Source organism: Sphaerodactylus townsendi, linkage group LG04 (genome assembly GCF_021028975.2).
Source record: "Sphaerodactylus townsendi isolate TG3544 linkage group LG04, MPM_Stown_v2.3, whole genome shotgun sequence".
Lineage (NCBI taxonomy): Eukaryota > Metazoa > Chordata > Lepidosauria > Squamata > Sphaerodactylidae > Sphaerodactylus > Sphaerodactylus townsendi.
In genome coordinates, this window is record NC_059428.1 from 8,553,755 (window position 1) to 8,574,639 (window position 20,885).

At 59.7% G+C, this 20,885-nt stretch overlaps 2 protein-coding genes across 4 annotated transcripts in view; both read right to left on the reverse strand.

The window, feature by feature from the left end:
• Window positions 1-63: 63 nt before the first annotated feature.
• TPP1 (tripeptidyl peptidase 1) lies at window positions 64-13,927 on the reverse strand. The gene is given in 13 exon segments (XM_048494883.1): window positions 64-2,414; window positions 2,705-2,842; window positions 2,969-3,127; window positions 3,402-3,522; window positions 4,499-4,571; window positions 5,088-5,276; window positions 7,240-7,438; window positions 8,590-8,794; window positions 9,014-9,133; window positions 9,293-9,443; window positions 13,302-13,441; window positions 13,557-13,673; window positions 13,786-13,927. Coding segments are annotated over 13 exon segments (1,839 nt in total). The 5' UTR covers window positions 13,872-13,927; the 3' UTR covers window positions 64-2,273.
• A 2,628-nt stretch (window positions 13,928-16,555) lies between these two features.
• DCHS1 (dachsous cadherin-related 1) overlaps window positions 16,556-20,885 on the reverse strand; it is a 47,151-nt gene continuing 42,821 nt past the window's right edge. For all 3 annotated transcript variants that reach the window (XM_048492978.1, XM_048492975.1, XM_048492976.1), the window contains exon 21: window positions 16,556-20,804. In XM_048492978.1, the coding sequence (XP_048348935.1) occupies window positions 18,253-20,804 (2,552 nt within the window). In that variant the 3' untranslated portion in view covers window positions 16,556-18,252. The remainder of the gene's footprint in view (window positions 20,805-20,885) is intronic.

The following is a 20,885-nucleotide window of genomic DNA, read 5'->3' on the forward strand; positions in this document are numbered from 1 at the left end:
AGAAACATTAACATTTAACGAAAGTCCCTTTTGGAATTAACAAAAATGAAACAAACTCCCATGCAGAAGACTAGGGTAGACTTTATTCCAGATGTGGCCACACCAGAGTTCAATGTAAAAACATTACAATTCGTGGACACTTCTCTCTGTGGTACTGTGATACACCTCTGAAGATACCAGCCCAGATAGAGCCAAAACATTAGGAACAAGATCTACCAGACTATGGCCACGCAGCCCGGAAAACCCACCACAACCAGCTGAATCTGTCCGTGAAAGCCTTCGACCATATAGAGAAAGAGTCCACAGGCCCAGCTTCCTTCCGCACCTGGAGTCTCTTGCCCCACCCCTCACCTCCCCACTCTGGTATTGGCCCTTCCTCCACTCTCTGCCCACACCCAGTTAGAAACACCAGCCGGAAGAGAGGGCCACTGGCCTGCCTTTCTCTGTCTCTGGCACAGCAGACAAGGTCCCCATTGGGCCTACCTGAGCCCTCCCCCTGCTGTGGAATGGTTGCCCCTGTTACAAGCCATCACCCATCAGGGAGGACCGGCTCAACCGCCCCCTCCCTTCTTCCTTGGGAGAGCGTGATTTGAGACCGGCATGGCTGGGAGCAAACAGGAGTCTTGAGTTCTAACTCAAGTGACACCGGTGTATTAAAAGAAGGGAGACAGACAGGCTGTGTGAGCAAAACTGGGTAACTGCATTCTCTCTCTCTCTCTAAGCTACACTTATCATTCCCCCCTCCCACCCCCCCACCAAAAAAGCTACATAGGTTCTATTATTATCAGGTAGCCTGAATGGTCCATACTCATTAGAGCTTGAAAGCTGAGCACAGACAGCTGTGGTCAGTACTTGGATGAGAGAGAGACCACCTGCAAAGGCGGAGGTTGCTGTCCAAAGGCAGGCGATGGCCAGCCATCTCTATTCATCTCTCACCTTGAACGTCTCCACGGGTCCTTGCCAGGAAAGCCCATCTCAACACAGACCCGTTTCCAGAGTATTTATTGACATGGGCTTCAGTTAAAGAGATGGCAACATCTTAACGCGACTGAACTTCCCAAGCCTCTCGCTGTCGACGTGAGGCGGAAGGAAGAGCATGCCACCCTCTCCCCGTCAGCAGGGTGCCGTGATCAGAGATGTAGAGCTCAACGGGCCCAGGGCGGCCTGCTTGCTCCAAGTCTGCCGGCCCCCGAACCCACAGGCCGGCCACAGAAAGGCTGGCCTGGTGCTGGGAGAGGCGGGGAAGGGGGGAGACCCAAGAGAGAGACCCCAAGTGGGGAATGCAGACGGATTGCAGATGGCTGCGGACACAATCCACCCTCCGGGTTCAGAAGGATGCCCGTCCTTGCAGCGCATGAGAAGGGCCAGAGAAACATGAGTGGCGATGAAATGACGCCCCCCCCCCCTTCCCCGGGGGCCACTGCAGCAGCCTGCCCGGAAACACGCCTCTCTTGCACTTCCAAGCATCTCTCTTAGCATCCTGGAAATCAGATTGTTTAAATTACAGTGTCCAAATATAACAGTTTGAGGGAAATCAGAGCTCCATATATGAAATCAAAACGAACTCCATGTAAACCAAGAAAACTAATTCCTCAGGTCAAATGCGCACTCCGAAGAGACAGTCTGTTGCAAACTCACAGCCTGCGTCCTGTCAGCCACTCCGCTCTCCCCCACGCAGGCAGGAATGTGTGGACAGACATGCCGAGGGACACAGAACTGCCAGGCTGCTGGTCTTCCCTTCGCGCAGCGATTCTTCCGTCAAGAGGCAAATGTCCCAAGAAGGGAACCCAAGAAGGGGCTCGCTGTAGGGGCCGCCAGAGAGGAGTCCTGGACAGCTAGGAAGTGGTTTGAATGTTGGGGGCAAGGGCTCCACTTCCTGCCAGCCCCATACATCTGACCCCTGCCCTGCGGTCTTTCAGCCACCTGCAGCCCTACTTCCTTTCCAGGAGGCAGCTGGCCAAAAGAAGAGCAATCAGGACTGATGCAAACTCGCCCTCCGGCCCGCGGGTCCTGTTTCCGGAGGCACAAGAGGGTCTCTTTCTTTGACTGGGGACCCAATTCACGAGTGTTCTAATCACCCCACAGGCAGCAGGACAAGTGGCCTGCCCCGGAACCCACCCAAGGACAGCACGCCCCCCCGCCCCCCATTCCCAAGCAGGTGCAGAAATCGGCCCCAAGAGAGATCCTTTCCACAGGGGGGGGCCTCGTGCGCCGAAGAGGTTGAACAGCTTCAGGACCGGAGCCAGAGAAGGACCTTCCTCCCCATGGGGTCGTCATAGAGCCAGCAGGGCACGCAGGAGCTCTGGGAAGTTGGGGGTCCCCCAGCCGGTCACGGGGTCCCAGGAGGGAGCAGCGCAGAACCCCTGGCCCTCCACGGTGGCATCCAGGCACGACAGGTGGCAGCCCTGCGTCACCTGCAAGGCAGAGCCGGGTGGGGGTGACTGAGAGACTCCTCAGGTGGATGCCTCCCTCCACCCCACAGGTCAAGCACATGGAACAGTAAGACAAGAAGCGAACACCCTTCCTCAGGACACCGTGAGCCTTCAAGACACACACACAGTCACTGTGGAAACAACTGGGTGCCCCTGCAGCTACCTACCAGGAGTCCCCTGTCCCACGGCCATATGAACCCACGCGGCTCAGCTCTGGCCCAACCAGCACCGTCTCCCACTTCCCCAATCTCCCCCCCTTCAGCCACACTCACGTCGTAGAAGGCAGAGGACCTCCCCTGCCCCTGGAGCTGGTAGAGCGCAGGGTTCAGGAAGCCCAACGGGGGACGCCCTTGCTGAAGGCGCCGGTCATTGATCAGGGCAACGATGCCCCCCACCACTGGAGTCGAGGCCTGCCACGAGAGAGGGGGCAGAGTGAGGCCTGGCTGCCTGCCCCGGCCTTTCCCTTGGAGCTGGGGCTGAGGGGAGGAGGGGGGGGGGCAGGCAGGGGTGCCAGGCATGTTCTCTCTCTCTCTCACCGAGGTGCCAGAGACCCACGGCATGGGGATGCGGTTGGTCACCACCCAGTAGTTGTCCGAAAGAGCCGCCACGTCTGGGTACGCTCGCCCACTGCTGTTGTAGTAGGAGGCGGGAGGCAGTTTGGGGGAGGTGCTCAGGAACTCTTTCACGGCAGACACCTGCATTGCAAAAGGTAGGAGAAAACACCTTCCCAACATGCTGCCCTGTCGAGAGGCTGGAGGGCCACTGGGCCTCAGGGAGTGCTCAACGGCCCCCTCGGCCCCAATTCGATGGAGCCGACAACTGCGGCTGCCTCCCACTCCCTTTCAAGACCTCTTGGTAAGCGTCCCGCAGAAACCCCCGTGGCCCAGAGCACCCCAATTCTCAGGCGAAAGGGCAGAGGGGCCTCGGCGGGGTCTGCCAGAGGGGGAAGGAAGGCACGCACGCACGCACCTGGTAACTCGGCATGGGGAAGACGTTGCTGAAGCCCCCTCCGCTGATGTAGTCAACCACTTCCGCACTCACCAGGAAGGGGTGCTCAAAGGACGTCCCACCCACGGTCGTCACGTAAGGACTGCAGACACACAGGAAGAAGGTCCCTGGGCACAGGAAGCGGCCTCCGAGCAAGCCCACTCCGAGGCTCACCTGAGCTGCTCTTACCTGACCAGGGGCTGTCCAGGGCCTCGTGCAGAGAAAGGTCTTCCCCAGCCCCTGAGGTCCCTCACGGGGAGATCGATTTCTTAGCTGAATGTTGGTGCCCCGACTAACCAGGTCTCATCCGGTTTTAGAAGCCAACCAGGGTCAGCCCTGATTTATTTATTTTTCTGTACATTTATTCCCCCCCCCCCCCACCAGTGTCCCTGGGTGGGAGACAAGACTGGGACAGGAGACCCCCCCAAGGAGGTCCAGGGTTGTGATGCGGAGACCACCCCCAGTAGTGCCTTGCCTTGGAGACCCCACCAGGGGTCACCACACGATATGACTGGATGGCCAAAAAGGACGCTTGCATTCTGGCTTTGTTCCGGGAGGGCGTCACACACAGGGCCTCTCTCCCACCTGCAGAGCCTCTGCTGTGAACTAGGACCTACTGGCCACTCTCTCCCCCACCAACCCCACCAAAGGAACGCACCTCCACCCATGACCAAGACCCCCCCCCCCCAGACAGCAGAATCCGTGAGAAGCCCCCACAACTGAGGGGCTCCTGTGAATAAAATAAATCCTCACTGATGAAGCCTAGATCCAAAAGGAGTGCTGTTCCATGCAGCACGCATTTACACTCGAGAAGTGGCATCTGCTGCAGAACGTGGCCTCGCACTGCCTTCAGTGCGGAGTGTTTCAGAGTCGCAGACCCTCATGATCCCTTCCCAGAGAGGGCTCTGGAGCAGCAAAGTGCAATGAGGAGTCTTGAGAGTTATGGGGAGCTGCTTCAAAGCCCCTCCCTCCAGCCCAGCTGTTGATCTCCCTTTATTTAGAAAACACTGATGCTGTCTCTCCAGAGGGCCCCCCACAGCAGGGGCACAGAGGGGGTGGAGCACACGACTCCCCATTACCTGGAAGCTGGGAAACTGGGGCGGAACACGTGCTTCCCCCCGGAAGCCTTCCGGCAACCTGCCCCGGAATCACCTGTACACAGCAAAGCAGGTTAAGTGGCGCTCTGTCATACCTATGAGTGACTTCTTTAGAAAAACAGAAGTAACCAAGTCGCCTTCAGGCCTCAGACACCAGTTTCAACAAAACTTTGCATTAAATTGAGAAAAGCCTCCCCCTCCCCCCCTGCCAGGACTGCAACCCTGGGGCACTCCAGCTGTAAAGGCTGGGAAGGGACAGTAACCCCCCCCCCCCGCCCCTCACCCCCCCACACACACATACCCAGCAGTATCTGCACTTAAACACCAGTGGGAGATGCAGCTGGCCAGGCCTTTGGCTCGGCTTGCCGGGGAGGAGTCCAGGAAGACACCGGGGGGGGGGGGGCAGTGACCCGATCCTGCCGCTGATTCTCATAGACTCAATCAGACCAAAAAGAGAAAGATTCGGGGCTGCAGGGGACGCTTTCCTTAGCGCGAAAGCTCTGTGGTCCTCGGCCCGAGGGGCGCTTGTTGGCGAGGGGCACCCACTTGCAGGGTCGGGCCGTGCAAGTACCTGAGGCAAAGAGAATGCTGATCCCCCGGGCGGCCGCCTTCATGAACTCCACGTTGATGCGCGCCATGTAGGCCTGCGAGAGGCTGTCTTCGTCGTCTCCGTAGCTGACCGTGTGCACCCACGGCAAGGCAGACATGTTGCTCAGCACCAGCAGCCACTGCAGGAAGGGCTCCTGGCTCTCGTGCCTCCCTGCGGCAGAGGAGAGGCCGCTCAGCTGGGGCGGGCAGAGCCAGAGGCCCCCCTCCTCCCCAGCACCTTCCCTGCCGCTTGAGTCTCTGCTGACCCCACCCCCAAAGACTCCTAGGGCAGTTTAGAGGCAAGTTAGCAAAAGACAAGTGCAGACTCCACAGACAAGACACACAATCACCTACAGTTTCAGCTGCAGCCACACGCGTCACAGGAGGCCCTGGCTTTTGTTTCAGAATGGTCTGTTGCCTTTCCTGAGATCAGATCTGTCTGAGACACCTCCTCCTCCTCCTCCTCTAGTCCCACTGGCAGCCAGCTGGTTTCTGAGCTTAACACAAAATGCTGCTTAGGATCTCTCAAGGCCTTCCTGGCCTGGGACCCAGACTCTCCAGAGACCGTCTCTTCTCAAATATCCCCCTGGCCCAGCAAGCTGCCTTCCTTCCCTCACCACCACCTTCTGGCAGTTCCCCTTCTAGAGACAGGCCGGCTGCCATCAATGGGGCCCAGGGCTTTTAAGTGGTAGGTCCCCCTCTGTGGGATGGACCGATCCAGGAGGTGAGGGGGCACCATGTTTAGAAAGTTTCTTCAGGAGACACATTTTATTTGCTAGACCATTTCATGTATTTTAAGTAATCCAGTTTCAACAGAATTGCAAGGAAACAGAGGCCAAGTAGAGGACACCGGGAGATCTCAAAAGGAGCACAGACCTCCTTAGAAGCAGTTAAGGAAAGAGTTGATGTCTGCAAGTACTTCAAACCATCTCCAAATGTTTCCAGCATCTCAAGTATTCTTTATTTATTGTCGAAGGCTTTCACGGCCGGAATCACTTGGGTGCTGTGTGGTTTCCGGGCTGTATGGCCGTGTTCTAGCAGCATTCTCTCCTAGGAGAGAATGCTGCTAGAACACGGCCATACAGCCCGGAAACCACACAGCACCCAAATTCTTTATTTAGTTAGACTTCATGGGAGGAGTCAGAGTCCTAAACATTCAATGTTTATTAAACCATTTTTTAGCTATTACTTGTCTGTGGGTCTTACGCTCTGTTCTGGCCCAGAGCAAGGCACCTGATTTTTAGTCTGCTTGGGGAACAGAACAGCCACTTTAGAAAATGGAATGCTGGACTTGATGGTTGCCAAGGTCATAGTTTGTCTTGGGCACCCAAAATACTTGGGCCATCCCAAGAACATGGGGGGGGGGGTTTGGAAGTAGAGAAAGTGGCCAGAGACCCAGAGGAGTCCGGCTCCAGAACCCACCGGGGCCCATCACATAAGAAAACAAAATCCTTCTCTGAAAGGGCATATTTGAGGTTAGGAAGAATACTAAGATAGCCAGCATGTGAAGAGAAAGGCAGTCAAAGGTTTATGCAGTGGTGGGATCCAAAAATTTTAGTAACAGGTTCCCATGGTGGTGGGATTCAAACTGTGGCATAGCGCAAATGGGGCTGGGTGGGGTACGATGGGGGTGTGGCTGGGCATTCGAGTGCAGGGCATTCCTGGGCAGGAGACTGTGGCTTGGAGCGCAGCAGCTGCCCAAGCGCTTCGGTCATGGTAAGCGGAAACAAATGCAACACTGGCGCAGGCTGCCGCGCCGCGCCGGTGTCACCTCCTGCTAGGCTACTTCCAAGTTCTGGCGCTACTGCTGAGAGGAGGCGTAATTCAAGGCAAAAAATCGCGTGGCAAAATCACCCATTAGGGGTAACCCGCCTCGGCACACACACAGATAATTTTGATAGTAAATTCTACTCTCGAGACCTGTGAGAACCTGCTGGATCCCACCTCTGGGTTTATGGGACTAAAGCACTTCTCGGGAAGGAAATGCCAACTAACCAGAGAAAGGATAAAGCCTCCTTACCAGATATATCAGGACCGATGTGGGGGGGGGGGGGGGGGGGAGAAGAGGGCCGAATCCTTATGAGACTGAATAGAGGGAGCCCAGCACAGAGAAGCCGACCGCCTGGCCCAGGTACCTGTGTTGCTGAAGACCCAGGTGGAGATGTTTGCGCCTGTGGTCATGAGATACTCCACATCCAGACTGGCTTCCAGGCCAGCCTTGCCTTTCCCCTGGCGCCCAATAACCTGGTCGACGCTGGAGCGGTGCGGGAAGCCTCCCGCAAAGAGATGCATGAATTCGGCCAAGTCAGCCGGGTGGAAGTATTGCTCGAGGAACTGGAGGAGCAGAAAAGCCACGTGAGCCTCTCGGGAGACAAGATGGACTGCCAGAGCGGCCAAGAACCGGTTCCCCCTCCTTTCCCAGGTGATTTAACGCTGACACAACCTGTTCAGTGAGGCAGCTAGAAGGCTGGACCACTGGGGAGACCCAAGCTCAAATCGCCCTCAGCTGAGAGACTCATAGAGTGGTCCATCAGCACCTCTCGGTATTACGTAAACCTGTGTTATCACCCAGTTGGAAGGAGTCATGCAGGCGACCTCGCCCAGCCCTCGAGTCTCCCAGGCAAACGTCTGTCCAGCCACTGTTTAAAGGCTGCCTGTAAGTGGGCGTGCCACCTTGCGAGGCAGCTGACTCCACAGTAAAACAACTCTCCTTGTAAAAATGTTTCTCTGGCCTCCCGTGGGTAAATAAAAGGGGGAGGGAGGGGTTGAAGCCATCTGTAGTCTTGCTATTTTATGTATTATTTTATGTAAATTATATATTATGATGTTTTAAATTGTTTTATTATTGATGGAAACCGCCCTGAGCCTTTGGGGAGGATGGTATATAAATATAATAAATGAATAAATAAATAACGTAAAACCCAGCTATAAGGGTCGCGTCATGCGAGTGAAGTTTAGTGAAGTAGCCTTGGCCAGCCTCTTCCCAATTCCAAGAGGCCCTGAAGGTGCCCCGGCCGAGGCCAAGCGTGCTCTGCGGCCACGGGCGGGGAGAGGGCTCTGCTGGGGCTCCAGTTCCAGCTGCTCTGATGCTTGCCAGCTGTGTCCTGCTCAGCTGCGCACTCCTGACAAACTACCTGGGGTGGCCTCTTGGAAGTCTTTGCTGCCCCTTCTGGCTGCTTCCAACTAACAGAGTAACTGCAGACTGCAAGAGCGCTGGGAGACGCAGGTGTTAAATGGCAACGTCTGCCTCTGAGGAATGGGACGGGCAGGCAGCTGTGCAGGCATTTTTAAAAGGCGTGACCCTGATGTGTGTGCATGAGCCGGGCTCCATTTCCTCATTCATTTCCGACCCTTCCCCCCATGAACAGAGCAACCACCACAGACTCCTTGTAGCTGGAAGAGACCACCGGAGCCCTCCAGCCCAACCCCCGGCCAGGCAGGAACACCCCCCCCCCTCGAAGGCCACAAAACCGGGACAGAATTACCTGGGCACACGCTTGGCTGTTGTTGGCTGCGGCCCCGACGTCGGCGTCGGTCAGGTTGTAGCGCTTGCGGATCACGGCCGGTGTCACGCCCAGGTGGAAGGGAGGGATAGCTGCCGCCTGCCAGGCCTTAACCCATACTCCTGTGCTCCCCAGGCCCAGTGACCGCCTTTGCTGTGGCTGAGGCCGGTGGAGGCCCCCCGCACTACTTAGGTGGGGCAGATACAGACACACTGTGGGCAACCTGGCTCTCCATCCAGCCTCGCTGCAGGCAGGAGCTCAGCTGCCTGGCAAGGACGGGCTCCAGTAGGCACCCCCTCCCCCTCCCAAGTGCCATCCAGGCTGCGGGAAACTGTGTGAAGGGGCCGGCCCTGAGGGTCTCCTGCAGCCCCATCCACCCCCCCCCCCCAGACTTTCCATACCAAACTCCACATGCTCCGCCAGCTCCTCCCGCAGGGTGTATGGGAAAGGAGACCTCACCACACTATGCGTGCCATTCTTGTAGCGGTGGAACTGCGCACCCAAAGGGCTGCTCCATGTTCACACACTGCAGAGAGAAGCCCCAGCCCAGTCATAGCTGAGACATGCATACACACTCCAGACTGGCTTCCAGGCTAGCTTTTCTGGAAAGGGGGGGGGGTCTCTTTGCCCTGTGTCCTTGCCACCCATCCCATCCCCCCCCCCAAGGCCAGCCTGCCCAACTCACTGTGCTGGCATCAGGCACTGCAAGAAATCCCCAGTGTACACGGTTTGGCAGTCTTGGACGCCATAAGCCTCCAGCCACTTGTGAACGGTGTCCAGAGCCAGTGAGGATGGCTTGACCAACGCCTGGACCTCCTCCAATGTCAGGAACTGCCCTAGAAGGCAACAGACAGGAGATGGTAGCATTTCTCCCAGCCTCAAAGGTGGCTCTCTCGCTCTCTCCTTGGATCCTCCCCCCCCCCCCACCGCCCCCAGGAGCAAAAGAGATCCCGTGGGCTGGGATCTCTTTTCCCCAGAAGGGCTGAGGTTTGGGCCGGCTCTCCCAATGACTTTGGGCCGACTCCCTGTTTTATAACCGCCTGACCAGCAGGCCCTTCTGGAGACAGGGCTCCAGCGCCTCGTGCTGACTCCGCCAAGGGCCTTTCCCATCCTCTCCTGCCTGGTCTTTCCCCCTGGAGATGCTGCCGGGGTCTGAACCTGGGCCCTTCTGCAGACGCACTGCCGTTCAGCTGTTCCGTTGCCACCGCTTTCGGGTGGAAATCTTTCCCTTTACCTCTTTCTACTGGATCCATTTACCTGAAGGGGACTGAATTGGGGGTCTCCTGCCTCCCTGCAAACGCTCTGCTCACCGTCCCCCCTCCACCCCCCACCAACACTTAGACAGAGGTTTGCAAAGGGAGCATAAACACTGCAACAACTCTTCTTGTAGTCTTACAGCAAAAAAGGCAGCATGTCGTTTCGGCCAGTGAGAGAAGCAGGGAGCAACTCTGCTGTCCCGTCTCTCTCCAAGCCCTTTCATTGACAGTTTACAAGTGGAAAATCAAACAAGGCAGGCAGGCAGGCAGGCAGGGGAAACGCAATACAATGGAGAGAGCAAAGAGCATGGGGGTTACAGCAGAGGATTAAGTATTTGCACGTACACATATTGGGGCCAGAGAGTCTGCAATGTCAGCAGTTTTCTTCGAAACCACATTTGGGAAGGAAAGGTCAGCTGCACGTGAGAGGCCTTTTCCAAGCAGTGTATTGTTGTACTCCAGGTGTCTCCCCCCTGGGTGTTGGGGTACCCGCTTTTCCAAGCAACAATGTGCTGCCAGTTACTGAGCCTCCCCTGTGCCCCCCAACATCTTCTGGGGAAGGGCCAAGCCAAGCAAAGGGACCCCGTCCCAATGCTGCTCTGAGATCAACAGCCTCTAGGCAGAGAAGGCTCCAGGCCGGTCATCAAGTGATGACACACAGATCTGGACTCCATGGTAAATGTGCTGACTTCCTTTATATCCTTTGTTCCCGCCTTTCTCTTGAATGGGGACACGACGCATCCTGCTGCAAAGCTCCTTCGTTTTATTTTCACAACAATAACCATTTGAGGTAGGCCAGGCTGGGAGTGTGCTCCACGGCCCAAGAGACATACTTATGCGCACGCATGCACACACACACGCATGCACGCACACACGGTCAGAGCAAGGGATTCAAACGTGGCCTTCCCAGATTCCACTCCAGCTCCCACACCACCACTGGCTGAGTCTTAATACACTCATATTACATTTAATTGTAAAAGCCTATCGCCTCCCCACGCCAGCCCTAAAAGGCCCAGAGCACCCAGCCGCCCACAGCAACCGGATCCACCCTGGCGCTGGCACCATTTTAAGGAATTTCCACTGCTGCCCCTCAAGAGTAAAAACAACACAATAGAATATCCCCCCCCCCAAAAAAAATTACACAAATCACAAAGTGTCAATGTAAAAACAAAGCAAGCTAAAAGCACAACACCAACACTCCGCCCTGAAAAATATCCATAAAATAGACCTCCAACCAGAAGCGGAACATAAAGAGCTACAAAGACCGATCCTCTTAATAGAAACAATATTTGAAGTAAGTACCATAATATCCAGAGGTAACCTGCCACGGAACAGGGAGGTTCCACTTAGCTAAAGAGGTCACGTACAGCCAGAAACAGACATTGTTGTACACAAACGCAACTGCCACAGCCCTCCCTCAGAAGCCTGTTTCTGTCTGCCACACACGAGGAGCCCGGTCACCAGCAAGGGTGAACAACAGCTAGAGCCCTCCTGATTCCCAGCCAGCCCACCTCTGCGTTTCCTGCCCTCTCGACTGTGTCTGCTAAGCCCCCTTGTCAAGCCCTTTTCAGCCCCTTTCCTGGCGCTTTGACCTCCTCATCCTTGAGAGGCAGGGGCTGGATCCCTCCTCCACCTGCACCCGGCACCTTGGCCTGCCTGGCGGAGGAGGAGGCCCAGCCCCTCAGCAGAGAGCCGCTTGAGTTGGAGCAGAATGTCTCAAGGCAGCCGGCGCCATCAAGACTTTGGGTTGAGAGGAGCAGCGTAGGAGTTTAAGAGCTTGTGTATCTAATTTGGAGGAACCAGGTTTGATTCCCCGCTCTGCCGCCTGAGCTGTGGAGGCTTATCTGGGGGGATTCAGATTAGCCTGTGCACTCCCACACATGCCAGCTGGGTGACCTTGGGCTAGTCACAGCTTCTCGGAGCTCTCTCAGCCCCGCCCACCTCACAGGGTGTTTGTTGTGAGGGGGGAAGGGCAAGGAAATTGTAGGCCCCTTTGAGTCTCCTGCTGGAGAGAAAGGGGGGGGATATAAATCCAAACTCTTCTTCTTCATCCTGACACCTTTCCCTAGAACAGAAGTGGCCTCTTCCTCTCTTGTTGCCCGGCTGCAGCTGCTGCCTCTGCAGAGCCTGCAGGACACGGGAGATCTTGAAGGCACAATTTCAAACAGTTCCAATGAGGAGGAAAAATGGAAACCAAGAACTTTCTTTTGCCCCATTTTTTAATTTCTCAACATAAACAAAAAATAATACTCGATACAAAAATGAAACAATTTATCAGTTACATTATTTTATCATTTTTATATCCTATTTCAGTCTGCTGTTTTCTTTTAGATCTCAAATCTTGCATTTTTCAACCATATTTTTTCAACTGGTTGTCCATAAAAGGTTTCCAGTTTTCTACAAACTTCTCTGTACTACTGTCCATTAACAATAAGAAGAAGAGAAACAGAGTCTGGATTTACACCTCCCCTTTCTCTCCTGTAAGGAGACTCAAATGGTCTTATAATCTCCCTCCCCCCCCCCCCAAACACCCTGTGAGGTGCTTGGGGCTGAGAGAACTCTGAAGAGCTGTGACTAGCCCAAGGTCACCCAGCTGGAGTGTGTTGGAGTGTGCAGGCTAATCTAGTTCCCCAGATAAGCCTCCACGGCTCAAGTGACAGAGCGGGGACTCAAACCCAGTTCTCCAGATTAGAGTGCACCTGCTCTTAACCACTGCTTTTCCCTACGGTTGTTAATGTTGCCATTTCTGAACATTCTGTGACTGGCATTCAGAGCTATGCTGCCCCCAGAGTGCAGGGGCTCCATTGAGCTCTTCTGGCTAAGAAGCACCGGTGGGTCTCTCCCAGGGGTGTGTGTGTGGGGTGTGCCAGTCCCCCTCGAGTGGGCCACCGTCCGCCACATCTGGGAGCGGGTTCCTTGACTTGGCAGCACTGATCAGGAACTCCATCCTGATTGCAACACTCACGCCGAGCCCGATTCTCCCCGGGACACATTCCTGCTTCGTTGACGCGACTGCAGGATTCTGATAAACACACCACTCCTGACCCGTGGGCGGGCTGCACATTTTCTCTCTGAATGTTGCAACTGCCACAGGTAACTAGTCTCCAGAAGGGGGGGGGGGGCAGGTCCCAACCCCTTGCCAGTGCCAAGGCCTGGAGGCGACTCCCCTCCCTCCCTCCCTCCCTCCCTCCCACAGGGAGCCCCCCCAGCTGGCTGAGCCCAGAGAACTATGGGGGGAGGAAGAAGAGCCCCGCGGCGGGCCCTTCCCCACGGAGGCCTCTCTTCTCTAGCTGCACCCCCCCGCCCCCGCCCCCGCCCCCGCCCGGGTTTCGAGAGCATAGAGTGCAGCAGAGTGGTGGGCGGCTGATCCGTGGGCGGCCCGGGTTCGAACCCCCGCTCCACCCTGGAGGCTCGCTGGGGCGCAGGGGGGCCACTCACCGTACTGGGGGGAGTCCGGCGCGGAGAGGCGCTGCACCAGCTCCGCCAGGCGCTCGACCCGCTGCTGCCGCAGGGCGAAGGTCAGGCTGAGCGCCTCCGAGGGGGCCACCCGGCCCAGGCGCCGCCACCCGACGGGGACCCTGCGGGCGAGGAGGAAGGGAGAGACGTGTCGGGGGGAAGCAGCAGCAGCGGCGGCAGCAGCAGCGGCACGGGGGGCGGGAGGGCCCGCAGCTGGCCGGGAGGGAGCCCCCTTACCGGAAGGGCTGGTCCGGCTCCGGGCTCCGAGCGGCGGCGGCGGCGTAGTTGCGAGGCGGATCCGCGGCGCCGGTCAGGCACAGGCAGAGGCCGAGGGGGGCCAGCAGCGCCACCAGCCTGGAGGAGGGGGACACAGAGAGAGGGAGGGTGAGGATGGCGGGGGGGGGGCGCTCCTCCCACGGGCCGGCAGCGGCAGTCCCGACCCCAGCCCGGGCAGCCCGTCGGGTACCGGAGAGGCGGCTGCGCCATGGAGACCTCTGGCAGGGACAGGAGCCGCTTCTGGGGCGCGCTGGCGGGGAAGAAAGAGCCGGTCATATGATCGCGGGGGGGCGGGGACTGTCACATGACCGGAGCCGTCGGCGGGGGGGCGTGCACTCTGCGCGTGCCCGAAGGCTTGCTGGTGCCGTGCGGGGGGGGGGGGGGGGGCGGCTTCCGAACGGGTGGGGCGCGCGGCTGCCTGAACCCTTCTCGCGGCGCCCACCCGGCGGAGCTGGTGCCCGCGGGCCCCTGGCGCGGGAGCAGCGGGCGGGCGGGGGGAGGCGACGGGACCGAGGCGGCCTCGCGGGGCCCCTCCCGGCCAGCAGCGCAGCGCGCGGCGCATCCCCCCCCACGCCCCCCCCCCCCGGCGGGGCTGCCTTGCCCGGCAGGAGTGCCCTTCCTGCAGACGGGGCTGCTTCTGTGGGCGGCAGGATGTGTTGTCGAAGGCTTTCACGGCCGGATTCAACTGGTTCTGGAGGGCTTTCCGGGGGGCTGCGTGGCCGTGGTCTGGTGGACCTTGTTCCTAACCTTTCGTCTGCACCTGTGGCTGGCCTCTTCAGGGGAAAGTCTGTGACACACCACCATGTCCAGTGAGAAGGGAATTGGGCACAGTGCGAAACAGACTTCCCTCTGTGATGCACCTCTGAAGGGATGCCAGCCACAGATGCAGGCGAAACGCTAGGAACAAGATCCACCAGACCACGACCACACAGCCCCCCGGAAAACCCAACAGAACCAGGCGACAGGGGGCCCGCCTTGTGCCCAGCAGGGAGGGTTGGGCATCCCCCGAGGGCGGGGCTGTCTTGGTCTGGGCTTGAATGTGCTTCCCAGGGATGCCAACGAGGCTTCAGGGCGGGCAGGGGGCTGGTGTGCCACCTGCGAAAGCGAAATCCAAAGCCAGCCTCCCCAGGGCCTCCCGCGAGGACCAAGCAGAGGCCACCGAACTCTGGGCCAGCCGGCTTTCGAGCCCACCAGAAGGAAGGAAGGAAGCGTTTTTCAGGGCGCACCTTGCTTACGAGGGGAAAGGCTGGTCGCCCCGGTGGGCGGGCTGGAGGCTGCGGGTGAAGGAGCCAAGAGGAGCAGCAGTGGCGTAGGAGGTTAAGAGCTCGTGTATCTACTCTGGAGGAACCGGGTTTGATTCCCCGCTCTGCCGCCTGAGCTGTGGAGGCTTATCGGGGGAATTCAGATTAGCCTGTGCACTCCCACACACACCAGCTGGGTGACCTTGGGCTAGTCACAGCTTCTTGGAGCTCTCTCGGCCCCCACCCACCTCACAGGGTGTTTGTTGTGAGGGGGGAAGGGCAAGGAGATTGTCAGCCCCTTTGAGTCTCCTGCAGGAGAGAAAGGGGGGATAGAAATCCAAACTCTTCTTCTTCTTCCCTTCATCTTTGGCGCCACTTTTGCACCCTCCCTTGGGTTGGCCCCCCGGCTCCCCACACTGATCCGGGCTAGCACGGTCACTTCGCTTGTTCCGTGGAGGGCTGCCCAGATAGTGGCAGCAGCTCCGTGGCCGGCAGTGGCAGTGGCAGCAGCTCCGTGGCCGACACACCTGTCCCGCCGGAGAGCGTCTCTTCTGTTGGCTGTGGATGGGGTCAGGGTGCCGCTCTCACTCGGCGGTGGCTTCAGCATCTGCCGCCCATTCCTGGGAGCTGCTGCGGGGGCCACTGGCTGGCTCCCTTCATGGCTGTGAGCCATCCAAGCCTAATGCACAAATAAATACCAGCTCCCCCCCCCCTTCTCAGGCAAGCCCGGTCCGATCAGCTCTGAGAAGCCAAGTAGGGTCAGCCCTGGTTAGTGCGGGAGGGAGTCCAGGGTTCCTTCGCGGAGGCAGGCAGTGTGGCAGACCGCCTCTGAACATGGCTGCTGCTGCTGCTGCGTGCCCAGAGTGGGTGCCCTCGATGGCCGCCCCTCGGCTGGCCAGTGCCGCTGCTTTTCAGCCCAGAATGCCGGCCTGGGCCCTGGCCTTCAGCTTCACGAGGGTGACTCCAGGGGGACGGCCCTGTCAGAGTCGAGGGGTGAGGGGGCTCCAATGTCCCTGTAACCATTCCCACAGTTCCCGCAGCTGTGCCAGGCGGTCCCGCCTTATGGACGGAGGGGGGCGTTTCAGGCTTTGGCTGTTTCCGCCATCTTTTCCTGCCTCTGGAGAAGGGCAGCTGGTGGCGGAAGCAGCAGGAGCAGCTGCTAGACTTTTTGGGTGGGGGAGGAGGCAGCCCTTGGGTTTGTGCTGCCAGCCCCCTCCCCTCTGACTGCCCCCCACCCCAGCAGCTGCCTCTGTGGTGGCCGTGGGTGCTCTCTTTTGGCCCCCAACCCCCCTCAAAGGCTTGTCCCCACTGCTGGCCCCACCCAGGGGCTCTGGGATACGGCAAAGGTGCCCAGCTGCTCCCGGGCCCAGGAAAGGGCTCCCAGGGTGCCCTGAAGTCACAGTTGGCTCCCCTGATTGGGCACTGCCCTGTGTGATGTTAAATGGGGGGGGGGGATGTCCGGGAGGGCATCTTCTCATGTTCTGTCACCCCTTGAATCCCTCCCTGCCCAGAGTCACCCACAGAGCCTCAGCCCCCCTCCTGGCATGCAGGGAGTTGGCACGGACCAGGAGGTGCCTGGCTGCCTGTCCCCCACCTGCATGTGCTGACATCTCTGAGGCAGAGGCCCTTGTGCCAGGCTGGACCCCCCCCCCTGGGCCTCCTACAAGCCCCCCTCCCCCCCCCCCCCCCCCCGGCCAGGGAACAGGCTGAGTCCATACAAACAAACATGGTGTAGTTTATTAAGGCATTACTTAGAAAAGTTGGCACTTAGGATTGGGCTCCCCCCCCCCCCCCGCAAGAAGGAGGGCCGGGTGAACGATGCCCAAGACTCGTGTGCACCTCAGCAATACAAAAAGATACAAATGACTGGATCAGGGAAGAAATTGCAATAAATAGCCGGGGTCCCCGCTGGGCTGGACCGCTGGGCACGAGGCAGGAGGGGGGCAGGCGGGGGGTGGGGTGAGCGTGTGGCCGGCGGGGATGTGCCTCGGACATGAACACAGGTGGGGTTCTGCGGAACGGGACAGTGAAGAAGCCCCCCCCTGGCAGAGCTGGGCTGAGCGCCTGTTCCTGGGTGGGGCTGGCTCTTGCCCACCCCCCCACCCCCATGCTAGGGCCCCGTGCTGATGTGCAGCGCTCGGGGGAGGCTCGGCCTGCTGAACTTCTGGCTGGCCAGTGAGGGCACCAGAGCACACGCCAAGAATTGCCAGTGTTCGTGGCACTGATCCATGCTGGGAAAGGGCTGCTGGTGTGGGGGGGGGGGCGCATGGAGAGGGTGCCGGGGGGACAGTCGAGCCCTCTCCATGGCACTTCCTCAGAAACCCGTTTTCTCCTGCCTCCTGCAACCATCTCCCATTTTACTCCCTGCCTGTCTTGGCAGCAGCTCCCTTTCGCTTCGCCGCCCCCCCCCCCCGCCCGCTGCAACGTCCACTGGGGGGAGGGGAGGGTCACTGCTTGTTTCTGGCTATGGGGGGTGGGTGGGTGGGTGGGCTCTGAGTTCCAGCTGTCTAAGGAGGCAGAGGTGTTCATTGCAAAAGGTTAGTCTGTGCTGAGGGTGGGTTATTGCTCTGGAGGGCTGCGGAGGAGGACCCCCCCCCGAATCAAGCAAAATGAAAGGGGGGGCCGCAGGTCTACGCAGCCTGGAGATTAAGGGCAGGGTCTCTAATTTCATGGGCACCCCTGGCTGTCAAGCTGTCCGGGTGCCACACTGCTGGGCACGTGCGGTTAGGCCAAGACGCCCTCTTTCTGGGGGAAACCAGCCCCCCTGGGCTACGTGAAGGTGTCCCCCATGCTTGAGAGGGGGCCACAGGTCCCCGGCGTACAGGGAAAGCCGAAGACAGGCTGTGGAAGTTGCCAGACCCACTCTTGGGCCCCAGTCCTGGCCCAGGGTGAAAGAGGCGCCCGTCTCCAGGCCGGTGCCTGTTCTAGCCACGCACACGCTCCCACAGCGCAGGGCGGCAGGAGTGCTTTTGGCTAGGGGGGAGCCCCGTGGCTGTGGTGGTCTGAGTGCACCTTGACCTATCCAGGAGGCAGCCCAGAGGCCCGGTCGCAGAAGACAGCAGGCAGGGAATAGCAGCGGTGGGGAAACAAGGGGTGGAGCTGGGCAGCCGGGCTAGCCCAGCAGTGACCGCTATACATGGTGTCAGGGAGACAGTGCCACGTGCAGGCCCCCGCCCCTGCTTCTGGCATGCCCCCCCCCGGGCCCTTGGCCTCTTGTCGTCTGTTCAGCAAGTGCACCGTTTGGAAAGAGAGGCCTCCGCAGGGTCCAGAAAGGGGCTGCTGTTCATGACCCTCCACAGTCCTCGGGAGGGAGGGCGGGCCCCGGCCTGTCAGAGTCCCGTGGTTCCAGAAGGAGCAGGCCTGGTGCCCGTGAGCCGCCTGCCCCAGTGTGCAGAGGACAGTGCATTCCGCCCAGCCTAGATGCGGAGCTCGGCCCCCTCGGGGCTCTCCGAGGACTGCTCGGTGCTGATGGTGGAGGCAGAGGGGCCCTGGGAGACCCCGAAGGGCGAGACGACCGGGGAGCGAGCGGCCAGTGGCGACAGGGAGGGGGAAAAGCTGGGCGACATGGCGGCCGAAGAGAGCGAGCCCTCGTGACTGATGGGCGAGCGCCGGAGAGAGGAGAGGTGGGGAAAGGCCCGGCCCACGGCAGGCTTGGGGGGCACAGACTTGGCGCCGGGGTGTGCAACAGAGGTGATGAGGGGGGGCGGGTCTATGCGGGGCTTGGGTTTGGTGGGGAAGGGCTTGCGGAGGGAGCTCTCGTCCTTGAGGCGGGCGATCTCTGTGAAGACGCTGGCCAGCGGCTGAAACTGGGGGCACCAGTTGAGGAGATAATCCCAGTTGTAGCTGCCCCGGAGCTCCTCGTCACTTGCCACGATGGCTGTGAGCGAGCCGTCCACGCACGGCTTCCCGTCCTCCGGAAAGGAATAGTCTTTGGCGGCTGAGATGTTGAGGCCGCAGCCGGTCCCCAAGTAGGCAACGCTCCCCCCGCCGCCGCCGTCGTCCCGGTAGAGCTGCGGGGGCTGCCCAGGCAGCAGCAGGCCGGGGCCCTTTCTGTTCTTGAACCAGTGGGACGCGTCGAGAGTGGCCGGCTCGCAAGACACGTCAGAGAGACGGTCGGCGTCTGTCTGGATGCCTGAGTCCGGCCCCCGGGCAGCCAGGTGCTCCTGCAGGGAAGAGGTGACGCTGGACATGCGGGGGCATTCGTTGATCATGCGGATCTCGTCATCCTCGGCCGCCTCAGCAGAGCCACGACCGCTTGAGTGGGAGGGGTCCAGCGATCCCCCCCTGGCGTAGGGCCCGGCAGACTCTGTCCCGTAGCCAGGCAGTGCCTCGTGGTAGAGGCAGTCTCTGCCCGGCAGTGCTGGGTCCGCATGGCCCAGCTTCTGCAAAGAACCGCTCTTCACGTGGGCCAGGTCTGCCTCTTTGCGGCAACGGCCCTGCCGAGAGCGGACGAGGGCCAGCATGATTGCCACAGCGGCCAGGACCACCACCACACCCAGCGAGGCAGCCACCGCCACCACCAGCAGCAGGTTGAGGTCAGGCACCAGCCCGAAGGAGGTGTGGGTGACGTCAACGGTGACCTGGGCGGCCGCGGAGCGGGAGGCGGGCAGGGGGCTGTGGGCCTGGACTTCCAGCACCATCTCCCGTGGCTCCCGCTTGGGAGGGCCCCCCGCTGGCACCTGGCTGTCGACACGCAGGTAGATGGTGCCGCTCGTTTGGTTGATCCCAAAGAAGGGAGATGGTTTGGTCAAGGTGTAGAGCACCACCCCATCTGGGCCCTCGTCCTCATCCGTGGCCACCACGTGCCCGATGCTGTGCCCCTTGCGTGCCCCCTGAGGAACCTCAAAGCTGAAAGCTGGACTGAGGAAGACCGGGTCGTATTCATCTTCTCCAGTCACCAGAACACGCACGGTGACCGTGGCTGACGCGTTCCCTGCATCCGTGGCTTGTACCTGCAGCTGGAAGGCCTTGCTGCGCTCGTAGTCAAAAGGCAGACGGGAGCGCAGAGCCCCAGAGCTGCTGTTGATGCTGAAGGCATCCCGTCCCTCTGTCCGCAGCAGGGCGTAGCGCAGCTCCCCAAAGACGCCCACATCTGTGTCGACAGCATGCACAGTGGTGACCAAGCTGCCAGGAGGCAGGTTCTCCCTCAAGGTGGTGGTCAGCACCTCTACTGGGAAGTAGGGAACGTTGTCGTTGATGTCCTTGACCTCAATGGTGACCGAGGCCAGTGCAAAGTGCCCGCCTGCGCCATCTGAGGCCTGCACCACCAGGGTGTGCTGGGCTTGCAGTTCGCAGTCCAGGCCCTTGGAGAGGCGAAGAGCTCCCGTGGAGGGGTGCAAGTGGAAGAGCCCGCCGGGGTCGCCAGAGCTGACGCGGTAGCGCACCTGGCTGTGGGTGCCCGAGTCGGGGTCCTGGGCAGCCACACGAAGCAGCTCTGACCCGGGGACAGTGCTCTCGCTCACAGCCATGTGGTAGCTGGGACGGCCGAACACCGGTGGGTTGTCGTTGGTGTCGAGCACAGTGAGAACGACTGGCACGACTGCGCTGCGCTGGGGCACGCCTCGGTCGGTCACGGCCACGCTCAGGTTGTAGACCTCCACTGCCTCAAAGTCAAGAGGCTCCACCAGGACCAGAGCGCTGGCCCCGCCCACCTGGCCCTCCAGCTGGAAAGCGTGCCCGCTGTTCCCACTGACGATGGTGTAGTCCAAGGCCGCGTTGTCCCGGGTCACGTCACCGTCTGTGGCATGCAGGGTGAGCACTGTGGTGCCGGGGCGCTGGTCTTCGGGCACACGGGCATCGTAGTGGGGCTGCGAGAACTGAGGCCCGTGGTCATTCACGTCCAGCACCTGGACTTGCACGGTGGTCCAGGACGAGAGGCTGGGAGAGCCCCGATCGTGGGCCTGCACCTGAATGTCCAGCGTGGTGCATCCGGGCTCCAGAACGAGGGGCTGCATGGTGAAGAGGGTACCTGTAAGGCAGGAGGAAAAGCTATCAGAATATGGGTGGAAAGTGCTGTGAGAATGGGTGGGAAGGGAAGACCCCAGCTGAG